The sequence below is a fragment of the Pelodiscus sinensis genome, chromosome 6 (genome assembly GCF_049634645.1).
Source record: "Pelodiscus sinensis isolate JC-2024 chromosome 6, ASM4963464v1, whole genome shotgun sequence".
In the NCBI taxonomy this organism is placed as follows: domain Eukaryota; kingdom Metazoa; phylum Chordata; order Testudines; family Trionychidae; genus Pelodiscus; species Pelodiscus sinensis.
Genome location: NC_134716.1, coordinates 129,504,242 through 129,517,429, shown reverse-complemented (window position 1 = coordinate 129,517,429; position 13,188 = coordinate 129,504,242). Strand labels below are relative to the sequence as shown.

Here is a 13,188-nt window from a genome sequence, read left to right as displayed (position 1 = left end):
CCAGGAGCACGGGGCCAAGCTGTGGAACGTGCTCATGCTTGTGCTCCCGAGGAAGGAGACGATCCCCCAGGTCCTTGCTGGGCGTAGAGCCCCCCCAACGGCAGCCGGGTGGTCGGCTCCCTGCAGGCGCGTGTGGGCTGTTCCCAGCCCAGGGACACCCCAGGAGCCGGTACCAGTCCAGGATGCTCTAGATCCTGGCATGGGGGGTTCTGCCACCCCGCCGCCCGGGACTGAGAGCTCCCCTCGGAGACAGGAACCCCAAATCCAGCACTGCTGGCTCCCTGCAGCTGGGCCACATGCTACATGGCTGGGCTGGCTCTCAGGGCCAAATCCATGCACTGGGGCCCTTGGGGTGGGGGCAGTAACCGGCCTGCCCCGGGCCCAGGAGCTGACATCAGCAGCCAGCGGGTGGTACCCTGACGGCCACGGGTGCAGACGGCACCAGGTTCCTGCCCTTTGAACTGGGCACAGCAGGCCAGGAGGGCAGAAAACCCCTGGTCCCGGAGGGCTCCAGGCATGCTAGGGCCCTGGAACCCAGCTGAGCGTCTCATCGGGAGAATCCCGTTGTCACTGTGACGTAGTGGGGGTGCTGTCTCCTTTGTGACCCAGTGCTCCTGTGCTGTGTGGCACCCACTGACTCACTTCCCCTGTGCATTGGCCCAGACACCTCGTCCCAGCCTGAGCAGGGAACAGCCCTGTTCCCAGGGGGAGACACAGAAGAAGAGAGGCAGAGACTGTCCCCAGGCTGGGGGAGGGGCCGGGGAGCTGGGTCGGTCTCGGCTGGGCTGGGGAGTGCGGATGTTTTGGACCAAGGAAGGGGGTGAAGCCCCTTCCCCCCAAGAGGACTAAGGCTCTGCCCTGGCTCCGGGGTTAACGTCGCTCCTGCGCTGCGCTGTCTCAGAGCAATAACCCTCCTGCTCTCCCGGCCGGCGGAGAGTCCTCTCTGGGGCTACTCTAGACGGGAAGCCTCTTCTGAAAAAGAGAGTCTAGACCACGACCGGGACTTTCGAGAAAGCAAGCCGCTTTTCCGGGAGAGAGCACCCAGGCAGACTGGATGCTCTTTCGAAAAAAGACTGGATGCGTTGGGGTTTTCCCGTCTCCTGCATCCCCATAGTGGCATGAACAGGCTCCCCCAGCCAGTAGAACAGAGGTGGTTTATTGCTCCTCCAGGATACAGCACAGCACAGATGTCATCTGGTTACAGGACAGGCCTAGGATGCCTCAGCCCCCCTTGAGATGGGGGAGCCTGGGCCCCTAAATCCCAGCCCCTTTCCCTAGGCTGTCTCCTCCATGCTCCCAGACAGAAACTAACTCCCTCACTTCCAGCCCTGCCTCCAGCCAGGGCTCCACCCCCCTTCTTCCCATTGTTCCGCTCCCTAGGAGATCTCTGGTCAGACAGGTTCGGAGCCCCCTTTGCATAATGACTCATCCCCTGCCCTGCTGGGCCGTGCTGCAGCCAGCGGAGGTCACCCACAGCCCACTGCCCTTGGGGACGGAGAGGGGAAGAGGGGGGTTTTCTGCAACCGGCCCCCTCTCAGCCTTTTCTCTCTGTTAATGAACCATCCCCTGGCAGATGCTACAGGACGGGCCCAGCGAGCTCGGTGGGGTGGGATCCGACGTGTAACTGGACCTGGGGCTGGGCCTTTGGGACTGGGAGAGTCTGCTGGGAGGTGGGGGATGGAATAGAACCTCTCCGCTGTGTAACGGGGGCTGGGGGGCACAGGGAGCACTGGGGTGTCTGAGCGGAGGTGGGGGATGGGTTATAACCTCTCTCCTGTGTAAGGGGGGCTGGGGGGGGCACAGGGAGCACTGGGGTCTCTGAGGGGAGGTGGGGGATGGGTTAGAACCTCTCCCCGGTGTGAAGGCGGCTGGGGGGGCACAGGGAGCACTGGGGTGTGTGAGGGGAGGCGGGGGATGGGTTATAACCTCTCCCCTGTGTGAGGGGGCTGGGGGGGCACAGGGAGCACTGGGGTGTCTGAGGGGATTTGCTGGGGAGGCTCCTTGCTGGCCGGGGGGGCAGCTGAGGCGCTGGGTGCGGCTGGTTCGGTGCCGTGCGGGGGGGACCCAGGCTGGGGCTGTGAGTAGCCCTGGCTCTGAGCCCCTCGCCCTGGCCCGCCCCCCAGCGCTGCCCCAGCCCCACTTGGTACACTGCACCCATTTGAAACATGAACGGGTTAAAATACCCGTTTAACTGGTTAACTGGCCCGGCGCCGCGGGGGGAGGGAGAGGGCTGTTCCCGTTCGGCCGGGCTCCGGGCTCCCCAGTAGGGACGCTGGTGGGGCGCTGGTGAGCCCTTCCCGTCCCTGCTCCTCACCGTGGTCTGCACCATGCTGACGCGCTGCTCCCGCAGACTCTGCACGCAGCGGAAGACGTCCACGCTGCCCTCGGCCCGCGCCATCTTGAGGAGGAAGTCCAGGGCGATGAAGGTGCCTGTGCGGCCGATCCCTGCGCTGGGGAGACGGGCGGGGAGTGAGGCGCTTGCTGGCCCCGCACCCCCCGCACCCCGCGCCCTGCGCCCAGTACCTGCAGTGCACGAGCACGGGCCCGACAGGCGCCTCCGCCGCCCGCTTGTTCACCATCTCCACCAGCTGCAGCAGCCGGGCCGGGTTGCTGGGGACCCCGTGGTCCGGCCACAGCAGGTAGTGGAACTGCTTCACGTGGCGCGGGACGGGCGAGCCTGCCTGCGGAGAGCCACACGGGAGCCGAGGGGCGGAGGGGGAGGGAGCCCCAGAGCCCTGTGGGCACGGAGCTGCCTGGCTGGGCAGGGCTGGCGGCGGGGCGGGACCCGGGCAGGCGAGGCCACTTGGCATCCAGCCCGGCCATGCACCCGGGCCAGCCACGCTGCACGGGGGAGCCGGCCTCCGCCCAGCCCAAAGCCGGTCTCTGCGCAGGCGGGAGCGGGCGCGCGGGGTCTTCGTCGCCCTGCCCACCTCTCCCGGGACAGCTGCAGCGCAGGGCATGTCCCGTGGCCCAGCCCGCCCGCCCACCCCGAGATGGGGACCTCCAAACGCCCCGCCCCGCCCCGCCCGCCCACCCCGGGATGGGGACCTCCAAACGCCCCGCCCCGCCCGCCCACCCCGGGATGGGGACCTCCAAATGCCCCGCCCGCCCACCCCGGGATGGGGACCTCCAAACGCCCCGCCCCGCCCGCCCACCCCGGGATGGGGATCTCCAAACGCCCCGCCCCGCCCGCCCACCCCGGGATGGGGACCTCCAAACGCCCCGCCCCGCCCGCCCACCCCGGGATGGGGACCTCCAAACGCCCCGCCCCGCCCGCCCACCCCGGGATGGGGACCTCCAAACGCCCCGCCCCGCCCGCCCACCCCGGGATGGGGACCTCCAAACGCCCCGCCCCGCCCGCCCACCCCGGGATGGGGACCTCCAAACGCCCCGCCCCGCCCGCCCACCCCGGGATGGGGACCTCCAAACGCCCCGCCCAGCCCGCCCACCCCGGGATGGGGACCTCCAAACGCCCCGCCCCGTCCGCCCACCCCGGGATGGGGACCTCCAAACGCCCCGCCCGCCCACCCCGGGATGGGGACCTCCAAACGCCCCGCCCCGCCCGCCCACCCCGGGATGGGGACCTCTAAACGCCCCGCCCCGCCCGCCCACCCCGGGATGGGGACCTCCAAACGCCCCGCCCCGCCCGCCCACCCCGGGATGGGGACCTCCAAACGCCCCGCCCCGCCCGCCCACCCCGGGATGGGGACCTCCAAACGCCCCGCCCCGCCCGCCCACCCCGGGATGGGGACCTCTAAACGCCCCGCCCCGCCCGCCCACCCCGGGATGGGGACCTCCAAACGCCCCGCCCCGCCCGCCCACCCCGGGATGGGGACCTCCAAACGCCCCGCCCCGCCCGCCCACCCCGGGATGGGGACCTCCAAACGCCCCGCCCCGCCCGCCCACCCCGGGATGGGGACCTCTAAACGCCGTGCCCCGCCCGCCCACCCCGGGATGGGGACCTCCAAACGCCCCGCCCCGTCCGCCCACCCCGGGATGGGGACCTCCAAACGCCCCCCCCGTCCGCCCACCCCGGGATGGGGACCTCCAAACGCCCCGCCCCGCCCGCCCACCCTGGGAATGGACCATCCAAACGCCCCGCCCCGCCCGCCCACCCTGGGAATGGACCATCCAAACGCCCCGCCCCGTCCGCCCACCCCGGGATGGGGACCTCCAAACGCCCCGCCCCGTCCGCCCACCCCGGGATGGGGACCTCCAAACGCCCCGCCCCGCCCGCCCACCCTGGGAATGGACCATCCAAACGCCCCGCCCCGCCTGCCCACCCCGGGATGGGGACCTCCAAACGCCCCGCCCCGCCCCGCCCCGCCCGCCCACCCCGGGAATGGACCATCCAAATGCCCCGCTTACCCACCCCGGGAGGGGGACCCTCCGAACGCCCCGCCCCGCTGCCCACCGGGGGGGCAGGGCTGCTGGTGAAGCTGAAGGCGACGCCCCCACCTGGCTACCTTACCTGCTGCAGGCGGAAGGTGCGTGTGACCAGGCCGCTGGCTGCCCAGGTGCTGCTGAGGGTCACGGCGAGGCCCCCGTAGGCCTGCTCCCCCTCCGGCCAGTACTGCTCACACTTGGGCTGCAGAGCGGGACGCCAGGCGCTGAGACCCACGTCCTGCCCTCCGCGGAGAGGGCTGTGGGGGGAGGGGCCTCGGGTGGTCTGGCCTCCCCTCCGGTGCCCTGCACACGCCCGCTAGGCCACCCTGCGGCCGCGGACAGACCAGCCCTGACAGCGGCCTGGCGGTGGGGCGGGCGCTGGCCCCATCCCCACCCATCCAAGTGGCAGGTGGAGGCTGGGGGGCTGGTCTGTGCCCCCTCCCCTCGCAGTCTCTGGCTCTCCTCCCCGTCTCCATCTCTGCCCCGGGGCACTGTGCCCTTCGCCCCGTCGTGCCCGGACCATGCGGGACCCTCTCCGCCTCCTTCCCCTGGCTCTTCTCCCAGAGCGAGTCTCCCCTGGCCTGGCCTGTTGCTGGCTGGGAGGGGCTGGGGGGCTCTGGGGCCGGCCCCACAGGGAGCTGGGGTCTCTACCTTGTTCTGCTCCACCAGGCCGGTTAACATCACAATGGTCGAGACCTTCTCCTGCCAGATCATCTGCCAGAAATCCAGCACCGTGCCCGGCAGCGGGCCTGCGGGAGGGAAGCGCCACGTTGGGGCGTGGACCTGCTCCTGCCCCGGGCAGGGCGGCTGCCCCGCCCCCCTGCTATGGCCAGCAAGGGCCTGGCAACGCCCCTGCGCGCCCAGGAACCTCGCTACACCGCCCAGGGCCGGCCCTGCGCAGCCCGCCCAGAGAGCACCCGGGCGAGGTACCAGGCACGAGCGGGGCTGGGCGCGGGAGAACGAGCCCGTTCCCGAGGGGCACGTGCTGGGCGCGTGAGCGGGACCCCGGGGGCCGGACACAGGCCCCTGTTCCCGGCCTCGGGGCCATGGCTCCGGAAGTGAGGCGGCAGGTTTGGAACCGGCCGAGGAAACCCTTTCGCACACCGTGCGCTGAGCGTGCGGAACTCCCTGCCACGAGGTTCCCCAGGGCTCCGCGCAGCGGGGCAGCGCTGGCCAGAGGGAGATTTCTCTGCGGCCGGCCATGCCCTGCCTGGCAGTAGCGCTCACCCTGGGCAGCGATGAAGAAGCAGGGACTCCGGTAGCCCTGAGGGAGGGAGACAGGGCCAGCGTTAGTCACGTGGTCTCAGCCCTGAGTTGGGCCCGTCCCCGCCGCCCGCGGGAGCCAAGCCCGCTGTGCGGGAGGTGCCGCGCCCGCTCTCCTTCCCTTCCCAAGCAGCGCACTGCTCCGGGGCCCACGGATCCGGGCTCAGCTGGGGAGGGGCCGTCCGACTCCTGCCACGTCTGGTGGCCCAGGAAGTCGCCGGCCCCGTGTCCCCAGCATGGGAGCGGGGGGACCAGCCAGCCCACGATAAGGGGCTTGGCCTTATGTCTGCAGCGATGCCCCTGCTCCCCCCTCCAACTCAATTTCCACCCCTGCTACCTGCTCACCCCTGGCACCGAGCAGGCCCCCGTGTGCAGCTGCTGCCCAGAGCCTGCGTGTCCCGGAGCCCCCACAAGCCCCCCGCCTGAGCCGCGGCGCCCCGGTACCCACGTCCACGTGGCTGGCGTTGATGTAATCCGCTCCGGGGTCGGAGGAACGCAGCACCACCCGGCAGTGGTCATCTGAACGGCAAAGGGCGCCGGTCACCGAGCAGCCGAGCCCCTGCCCAGGCTCCCACACGACCAGGCACGGCCCGGCCCCCTTCACCGTCCCTGCGGCCCTCTGCATTGCTCAGAGCAGGAAGCACAGCCCCGCCCCGCCTGGCGTCCCTTGGCAGCCTGGCCTCAGTTCCCCACCTGCACAATGGGCACAACAGCCCAGCCCCACCGGCCAGGGCAGCCGCCTCAGGCCTGCACCCCGGGCAGGGGGAAGGGAGAGAGACCTCTCCATGCGGGGTCGGGCGGGGGGGCAGAGCAGAACTGTCGGAGCCGACATTCGCTCAGAACAGCGGGGGGGCACTTGACCTCGGGAAAGTCCCGCGAGAGTGACACTGGGGGCTCCGCTTTACAGAGCTGCGGGAAGTGGCACCTCCACCGTCACCGGCCCACAGCCCCGCATGGGGCAGCGTGACTGGCAGGGGACAGTGAGCCCCCCAGAGTCACCATCACCCCAGTGCTGTACAGTGCCCCAGCGCCCGCTGAGAAGGGAGAGCTCCCTATGGCGTCACCGCCCCGCTGTACAGCGCCATGCCGGGCACCGCCCCTGTGCCCCCCGCAAACGGAGCGCTCCCCTCGGTGTCACCCGCCCCGCTGTACAGCGCCATGCCGGGCACCGCCCCTGCGCCCCCCGCAAACGGAGCGCTCCCCTCGGTGTCACCCGCCCCGCTGTACAGCGCCATGCCGGGCACCGCCCCTGCGCCCCCCGCAAACGGAGCGCTCCCCTCGGTGTCACCCGCCCCGCTGTACAGCGCCATGCCGGGCACCGCCCCTGCGCCCCCCACAAACGGAGCGCTCCCCTCGGCATCACCGCCCCGCTGTACAGCGCCATGCCGGGCACCGCCCCTGCGCCCCCCGCAAACGGAGCGCTCCCCACGTCTCCCGCCCCACGCCGGCTACAGCTCGGCTTCCTTGCTATTCCCCGCCTGCAGCAGCCGCCTGGTGTCCCCGCTCTGTTGGGAGCCGGGGGACGCTCCACTCACAGGGGACGATGCTCTTGTAGCGGTTCTTGGCTTGGTTGCAGGGCTCCCTCCCGGCCTGGCACGGGTGCAGCAAACCGGAGACCAGCTTCTGCAGGGGAAGAACGGGGCCCGTTGCAGGCTCACCCCCTGGCCAGCTCCCTCGCCCTAGAGCCAGCCTGGGGCGCACCCCACAGCCGGAGGCAGAGGGGCTCCAGGCAGCCAGCGCCCTCAGCAGCAGGGCTCAGAGGCCTGTCCTTGGGGGTGCCCCTGCAGACTCGTGGGCCAATGCTATGGCTCTGCAGCGCCCGCCGCCTGGGCTGAGCCTGGGGCCCTCTGCACGCAGTGCCCACGGGCGCTATTCCCAGGGACACGTGCAGCACAGCCTGGCACCGACCTGGTACTCCGCCTCGCGCCCCACCGGGGGCCGCTCAGGGCTGGCCTCGTCCTCGGCCCCCTCCTCCTCCAGCTCCGCCCGCCGAAACCGCTTCAGCGTCTCCAGCAGCTCCGCCACGGGGATCTGGGTGCGCAGCCGGCTCGCCCCTGCTGGGAGCCAGGACCGGGCTCAGCCGCAGCCTGTGGGGGTCTGGCGGCGCCCGTCCTGCCAGCCAGGCCCTGTGAGGCCGTCTCGCCGCATCGCCCCCGTGGGCCTGGCAGGCATGTCCCGGGGACCGTGCCCCCCCCTCCCCGGCTAGGGCTGGCCTGGCTGCTGTCCCCGGGACCGTGCCCCCCCCCCACCGGCTAGGGCTGGCCTGGCTGCTGTCCCAGGGACCGTGCCCCCCCCCCCCCGGCTAGGGCTGGCCTGGCTGCTGTCCCAGGGACCGTGCCCCCCCCCCCCCCACCGGCTAGGTCTGGCTGCTGTCCTGGGGACCGTGCCCCCCCCCCCACCGGCTAGGGCTGGCCTGGCTGCTGTCCCAGGGACCGTGCCCCCCCCCCCCCCGGCTAGGGCTGGCCTGGCTGCTGTCCCAGGGACCGTGCCCCCCCCCCCCCCGGCTAGGGCTGGCCTGGCTGCTGTCCCAGGGACCGTGCCCCCCCCCCCCACCGGCTAGGGCTGGCCTGGCTGCTGTCCCAGGGACCGTGCCCCCCCCCCCCCACCGGCTAGGCCTGGCTGCTGTCCCGGGGACCGTGCCCCCTCCCCCCCCCGGCTAGGCCTGGCCTGGCCCTGTCCCTGTGAGGCCGTTGCCCCCCCCCCACGCTCTCTCCCACCATCCTGGCCAGGCTGCCATGGTGTTACCCCATCCCCCCGCCAGTCCCATCCCCGCCCTCAGCACGTCCGGCCGGGCCAGGCGGCCTCGCGCTGCCCGCACCTCCGCGGCTCCTCTTCAGGGGGATGGCCCCGTAGTGCCGGCGGTCCTGTCGCTCGCCCCGCTGCTTCCTGCAACGAGCCAGGATGGGCGGAGGGGAGCCTCAGAGCGGGGAGCCTGGCCGCCCCCGGCACGCCGGGATGGGCGGAGGGGAGCCTCAGAGCAGGGAGCCTGGCCGCCCCCGGCACGCCGGGATGGGCGGAGGGGAGCCTCAGAGCGGGGAGCCTGGCCGCCCCCGGCACGCCGGGATGGGCGGAGGGGAGCCTCAGAGCAGGGAGCCTGGCCGCCCCCGGCACGCCGGGATGGGCGGAGGGGAGCCTCAGAGCAGGGAGCCTGGCCGCCCCCGGCACACCGGGATGGGCGGAGGGGAGCCTCAGAGCGGGGAGCCTGGCCGCCCCCGGCACGCCGGGATGGGCGGAGGGGAGCCTCAGAGCGGGGAGCCTGGCCGCCCCCGGCACGCCGGGATGGGCGGAGGGGAGCCTCAGAGCGGGGAGCCTGGCCGCCCCCGGCACACCGGGATGGGCGGAGGGGAGCCTCAGAGCAGGGAGCCTGGCCGCCCCCGGCACGCCGGGATGGGCGGAGGGGAGCCTCAGAGCGGGGAGCCTGGCCGCCCCCGGCACACCGGGATGGGCGGAGGGGAGCCTCAGAGCGGGGAGCCTGGCCGCCCCCGGCACGCCGGGATGGGCGGAGGGGAGCCTCAGAGCGGGGAGCCTGGCCGCCCCCGGCACGCCGGGATGGGCGGAGGGGAGCCTCAGAGCGGGGAGCCTGGCCGCCCCCGGCACACCGGGATGGGCGGAGGGGAGCCTCAGAGCAGGGAGCCTGGCCGCCCCCGGCACGCCGGGATGGGCGGAGGGGAGCCTCAGAGCGGGGAGCCTGGCCGCCCCCGGCACGCTGGGATGAGCCGCCGGCCACGCGGCACCCAGAGCCCTGAAGGCTCCCCGGCCCGGGCAGGGCGCACTCTGCAGCCTGTGTCCATCCCCTGGCATGCGCCCCCCTCGGCCCCTGACACCCCCCCGGCTGCCCGAAGGGCTACGGGGCACCGGAGCCGCAGAGTCTGGACAGCCAGCAAGGGGGGCAGTGCCGGCAGGACGCGCTGTCCGTGTGTCAGGCGGGCTGCTCTGCCCTGGGGTCCCCCCACCAGTCTGGGCCTGCCCCAGCCCCAAGTGCCCCCCGGGGCATTTAGGGAGGGGGGGAGGCTGGCGCTCCCCCACCGCAAGAGTCGTCCCAGGACACTGCTGGCTCCTCCGTTTCCCCCTGCGAGTGCTCCCTGCGTTCCTCCCCCGTGGGGCAGGGCCGGGCGGATCCGGGCCCCTTCCCCTCGCTCCCTGGGAACGGCCCTGGTTCCAGTCTCAGGTGGGGGAGCTTCAGACCCCCCGCCCTTCCTGCACCCCCCCCCACATCCTGACCCCCTGCCCTGAGCCCCCCATATCCCCATCCCCAGCCCGGACTCCCGGACCCCACTCCCCTCCAAACCTCTGCCCCGAGCCCCTCCTCACCCCCAACCTTGACTCCTGCACCCCCTGCCCTGAGCCCCCCACACCACCAGCCCCCTGCCCTGGCTCCTACACCCCCACATCTCCACCCCGTTCCCCAAGCCCCCCACACCACCAGCCCCCTGTCCAGACTCCCGCTCCCCACATCCCTCCAACCCTCTGCCCTGAGCCCCCCATACCACCATCCTCCTACCCTGAGCTCCCCCATGTCTACAAGCCCCTGCCCTGACTCCTGCACCCCCCCATCCCCATCCCCTGCCCCAAGCCCACCCCCACATGCCAGCCCCCTGCCTTCAGCTCCCCACACTTCAATTTCCTACAGGAACTATCATATCACAAGCCCCCGCCTCCCCTCCCCCGCAACCTCCAGCCCCGAGGGCCCCTGGGGGGCTGTGATCGTAATTTACATTTCTTATCAGTGGCCCCCCCCAGCATTCACGGGGGGAGCCGGGGCCGCTCCCACTGCGAATTCAGCCCGGGCCCTAGGTCTCCCGGCGTGGGGAGGTCGCCGAAGGAGCAGGGGACGCTGGTGACCCCGCCACTTCCGCCCGTGGAGCTGGAGTTCCGCCCAGTCTCAGCGGCCCTGCCCCACGGCCCCACGGCCCCCCCAGGCCGGTTCCCAGGGAGCTGGCTGGGGCAGGGTCAGAGCACGGGGGCCTCCCACCGCAGCTCAGTGAGAAGCCCCCCACGCGTGCCTGTCGCCCCGGCGGGATTCGCCCCCGATGAGCCGGGTCCCCCGCGCCCAGCACGAGCCGGCGCCGGATGCGACCCCCCTCCGGGGCCCACTCCCCCACACTGACCTGGACACCATGAGCCACAGCAGCAGGGCCCCAGCGGCCAGCAGCACCAGCACCGCCACGGCCCCTGCCACGGCCCCCGCCACGGCCCCGAGCTGGGGAGCCTGGGCCGCTCCTGCAAGCAACAGAGCCAGTGGGCACGTGGCAGAGCCCTGCCAGGGCACCCACACTGCCAGCAGCCACGGGCCGTCGCCCCGGCACTCCTCTGGCCCCCGCCCCACCCCCGCCGGGCAGGCACACAGCCCCGCCCAAGGGGAGCGATTCCCGCGCCCCACAGACGGAGCAGCCCGTTGGCCTGGGCCCTGAGCGGACCCGGAGTTCCTGGAAGGAGGATGTGGGGGAAGGAGTGTTCGCCCCGCGCTGGCCCAGAGCCAGGAGGGGCCACTTACCCATGGAGAAGTCGTAGCGCACGCAGCTGGATTTCTCCATCTGGGGGAGACAGAGGGCGGAGTCACTGCCTTGTGAGCCCCGAGAAAAGGGCCCTCCACAGCCTCGTCTCCCTCTAAGCCACTGTCCTGGCTGCACGGATGGGGAAACCGAGGCAGGGCAGGGCCAAGTGGCCTGGCACCTAAATATTATGGGGATGCTGCCCAGCTCAAATTGGAGAAAATAAATTCTATGCCCCCAGCGTGCCCAGGTCACACAGCGACCGCACTGCCTGGCCTGACACAGAACCCAGGCCTGGCTGCCAGCCTCTTGCTCTAACCATTACAGCACGCTCCCTGCAGTGCCTATGCCGCGGGCGAGGGTTGGACATCTCATCTCGGGGCGGCTGGCCAGGCTTGGACAAACCCCGGTGAAGGCACCAGTGGGGGGTGGGGCTGGGGGTGGGGGCAGAGGCTTGGGCCGGTCTCACCGCAGGGGTGGGGGACCCAGGACGCTCCCGCTGCCCGGCTGAGAGATGGGCACGGGGGGCAGCCAGAGCTTCCCCGTCTCGGATGCCCCAGCTCTCGACTGCCACCTCCTGCAGGATATACAGGAGCACCCTGGGCAAAGCCGTTCCTGGCTGGCAGGAGCCAAACCCCCGGGGGCAACTGACAGCCTGGGGGGAGGGATCAGGTACAAAGGGAATCGGGAGTGCGAGGCCGGGCGGCGTCCCAGGGAATCGGGAGCGCGAGGCCAGGCGGCGTCCCAGGGAATCGGGAGCGCGAGGCCGGGTGGCGTCCCAGGGAATTGGGAGCCCCAAGGCCGGGCGGCATCCCAGGGAATCGGGAGTGCAAGGCCGGGTGGCGTCCTAGGGAATCGGGAGCGCGAGGCCGGGCGGCGTCTCAGGGAATCGGGAGCGCGAGGCCGGGCGGTGTCCCAGGGAATCGGGAGCCCCAGGCCGGGCGGTGTCCCAGGGAATCGGGAGCCCCAAGGCCGGGCGGCGTCCCAGGGAATCGGGAGCGCAAGGCTGGGTGGCGTCTCAGGGAATAGGGAGCGCGAGGCCGGGTGGCGTCCCAGGGAATCGGGAGCGCGAGGCCGGGCGGCGTCTCAGGGAATCGGGAGCGCGAGGCCAGGCGGCGTCCCAGGGAATCGGGAGCACGAGGCTGGGCGGCGTCCCAGGGAATCGGGAGCACGAGGCCGGGTGGCGTCCCAGGGAATCGGGAGCGCGAGGCCGGGCGGCGTCCCAGGGAATCGGGAGCGCGAGGCCAGGCGGCGTCTCAGGGAATCGGGAGCGCGAGGCTGGGCAGCGTCTCAGGGAATCGGGAGCGCGAGGCCAGGCAGCGCTACCTGGTTCCAGCGGCTGACCACGCGCACGAAGGCCGTGTAGTTCTGGCCGGGGCGCAGCGGGGCGTTGTAGTAGCCGTGCTGTTGGGCCCCATCGCCCAGCACAAAGTCCATGGGGCCCGTGAGGTTGTGTGTGGGGAGCACAGCAGCCAGGTACGTGTCGTGCGCCGCGCTGGAGGCCAACGGTGGCAGTGCCACTGAGGGGCAGGCGTCTGCTTGGCTGTCGTTCTGCGTCGCGGACACAATGATCTGATACTCCCTGCAAGGGAAGGGGTCAGCCAGAGGGGCCGAGGGGACAGGGGATCTGCCCGGGGTAGAGAGGGGTCAGACGGAGGGGGCTGTGCAGTGATGGGCCATCCAGTGAACACAGAGCCCACACCTGGGTGTTTATCCACATGCTGGACAGTGGTTGAGAACAAAGTCCCCCCCCACGTGGCCGTCCCCCTCCCCCCCACCAGCACTGCAGGACCAGAGGGGGGAGGGTGTGTGATGTGGGGGGTACCTTGCTCCTTCAAGCACGGCAGGCAGAGGAGCCAGTGAGGGCAGTACGCGACCAAGAGGAGAACTGGCAGCATGTAACTTCTAGAAGGGGAAAAAGGCCAGCACGGGATTCCCCCGATGCTATAGAGGTAAGCAATCGCTTTCAAGCTCTCTCCACAGGCTCTGCAGTGCTGAATGCTCTGGAAGGGACCTCACAAGGTAGAAACCAGAAGGGAGCACCATC

At 71.7% G+C, this 13,188-nt stretch overlaps 1 protein-coding gene across 7 annotated transcripts in view; it reads right to left on the bottom strand.

The window, feature by feature from the left end:
• LOC106732952 (receptor-type tyrosine-protein phosphatase kappa-like) overlaps window positions 1-13,188 on the bottom strand; it is a 77,375-nt gene that overhangs the window by 9,841 nt on the left and 54,346 nt on the right. For 6 of the 7 annotated variants that reach the window (XM_075932851.1, XM_075932847.1, XM_075932850.1 and 3 more), the window contains 12 exons: window positions 12,468-12,723; window positions 11,144-11,183; window positions 10,758-10,869; window positions 8,468-8,535; window positions 7,558-7,706; window positions 7,185-7,272; window positions 6,098-6,168; window positions 5,614-5,650; window positions 5,038-5,135; window positions 4,472-4,588; window positions 2,524-2,681; window positions 2,315-2,450 (listed from right to left, as the gene is read on the bottom strand). In XM_075932851.1, the coding sequence (XP_075788966.1) occupies window positions 2,315-2,450; window positions 2,524-2,681; window positions 4,472-4,588; window positions 5,038-5,135; window positions 5,614-5,650; window positions 6,098-6,168; window positions 7,185-7,272; window positions 7,558-7,706; window positions 8,468-8,535; window positions 10,758-10,869; window positions 11,144-11,183; window positions 12,468-12,723 (1,330 nt within the window). The remainder of the gene's footprint in view (window positions 1-2,314; window positions 2,451-2,523; window positions 2,682-4,471; window positions 4,589-5,037; window positions 5,136-5,613; window positions 5,651-6,097; window positions 6,169-7,184; window positions 7,273-7,557; window positions 7,707-8,467; window positions 8,536-10,757; window positions 10,870-11,143; window positions 11,184-12,467; window positions 12,724-13,188) is intronic. The other variant, XM_075932846.1, reaches the window with a different exon arrangement.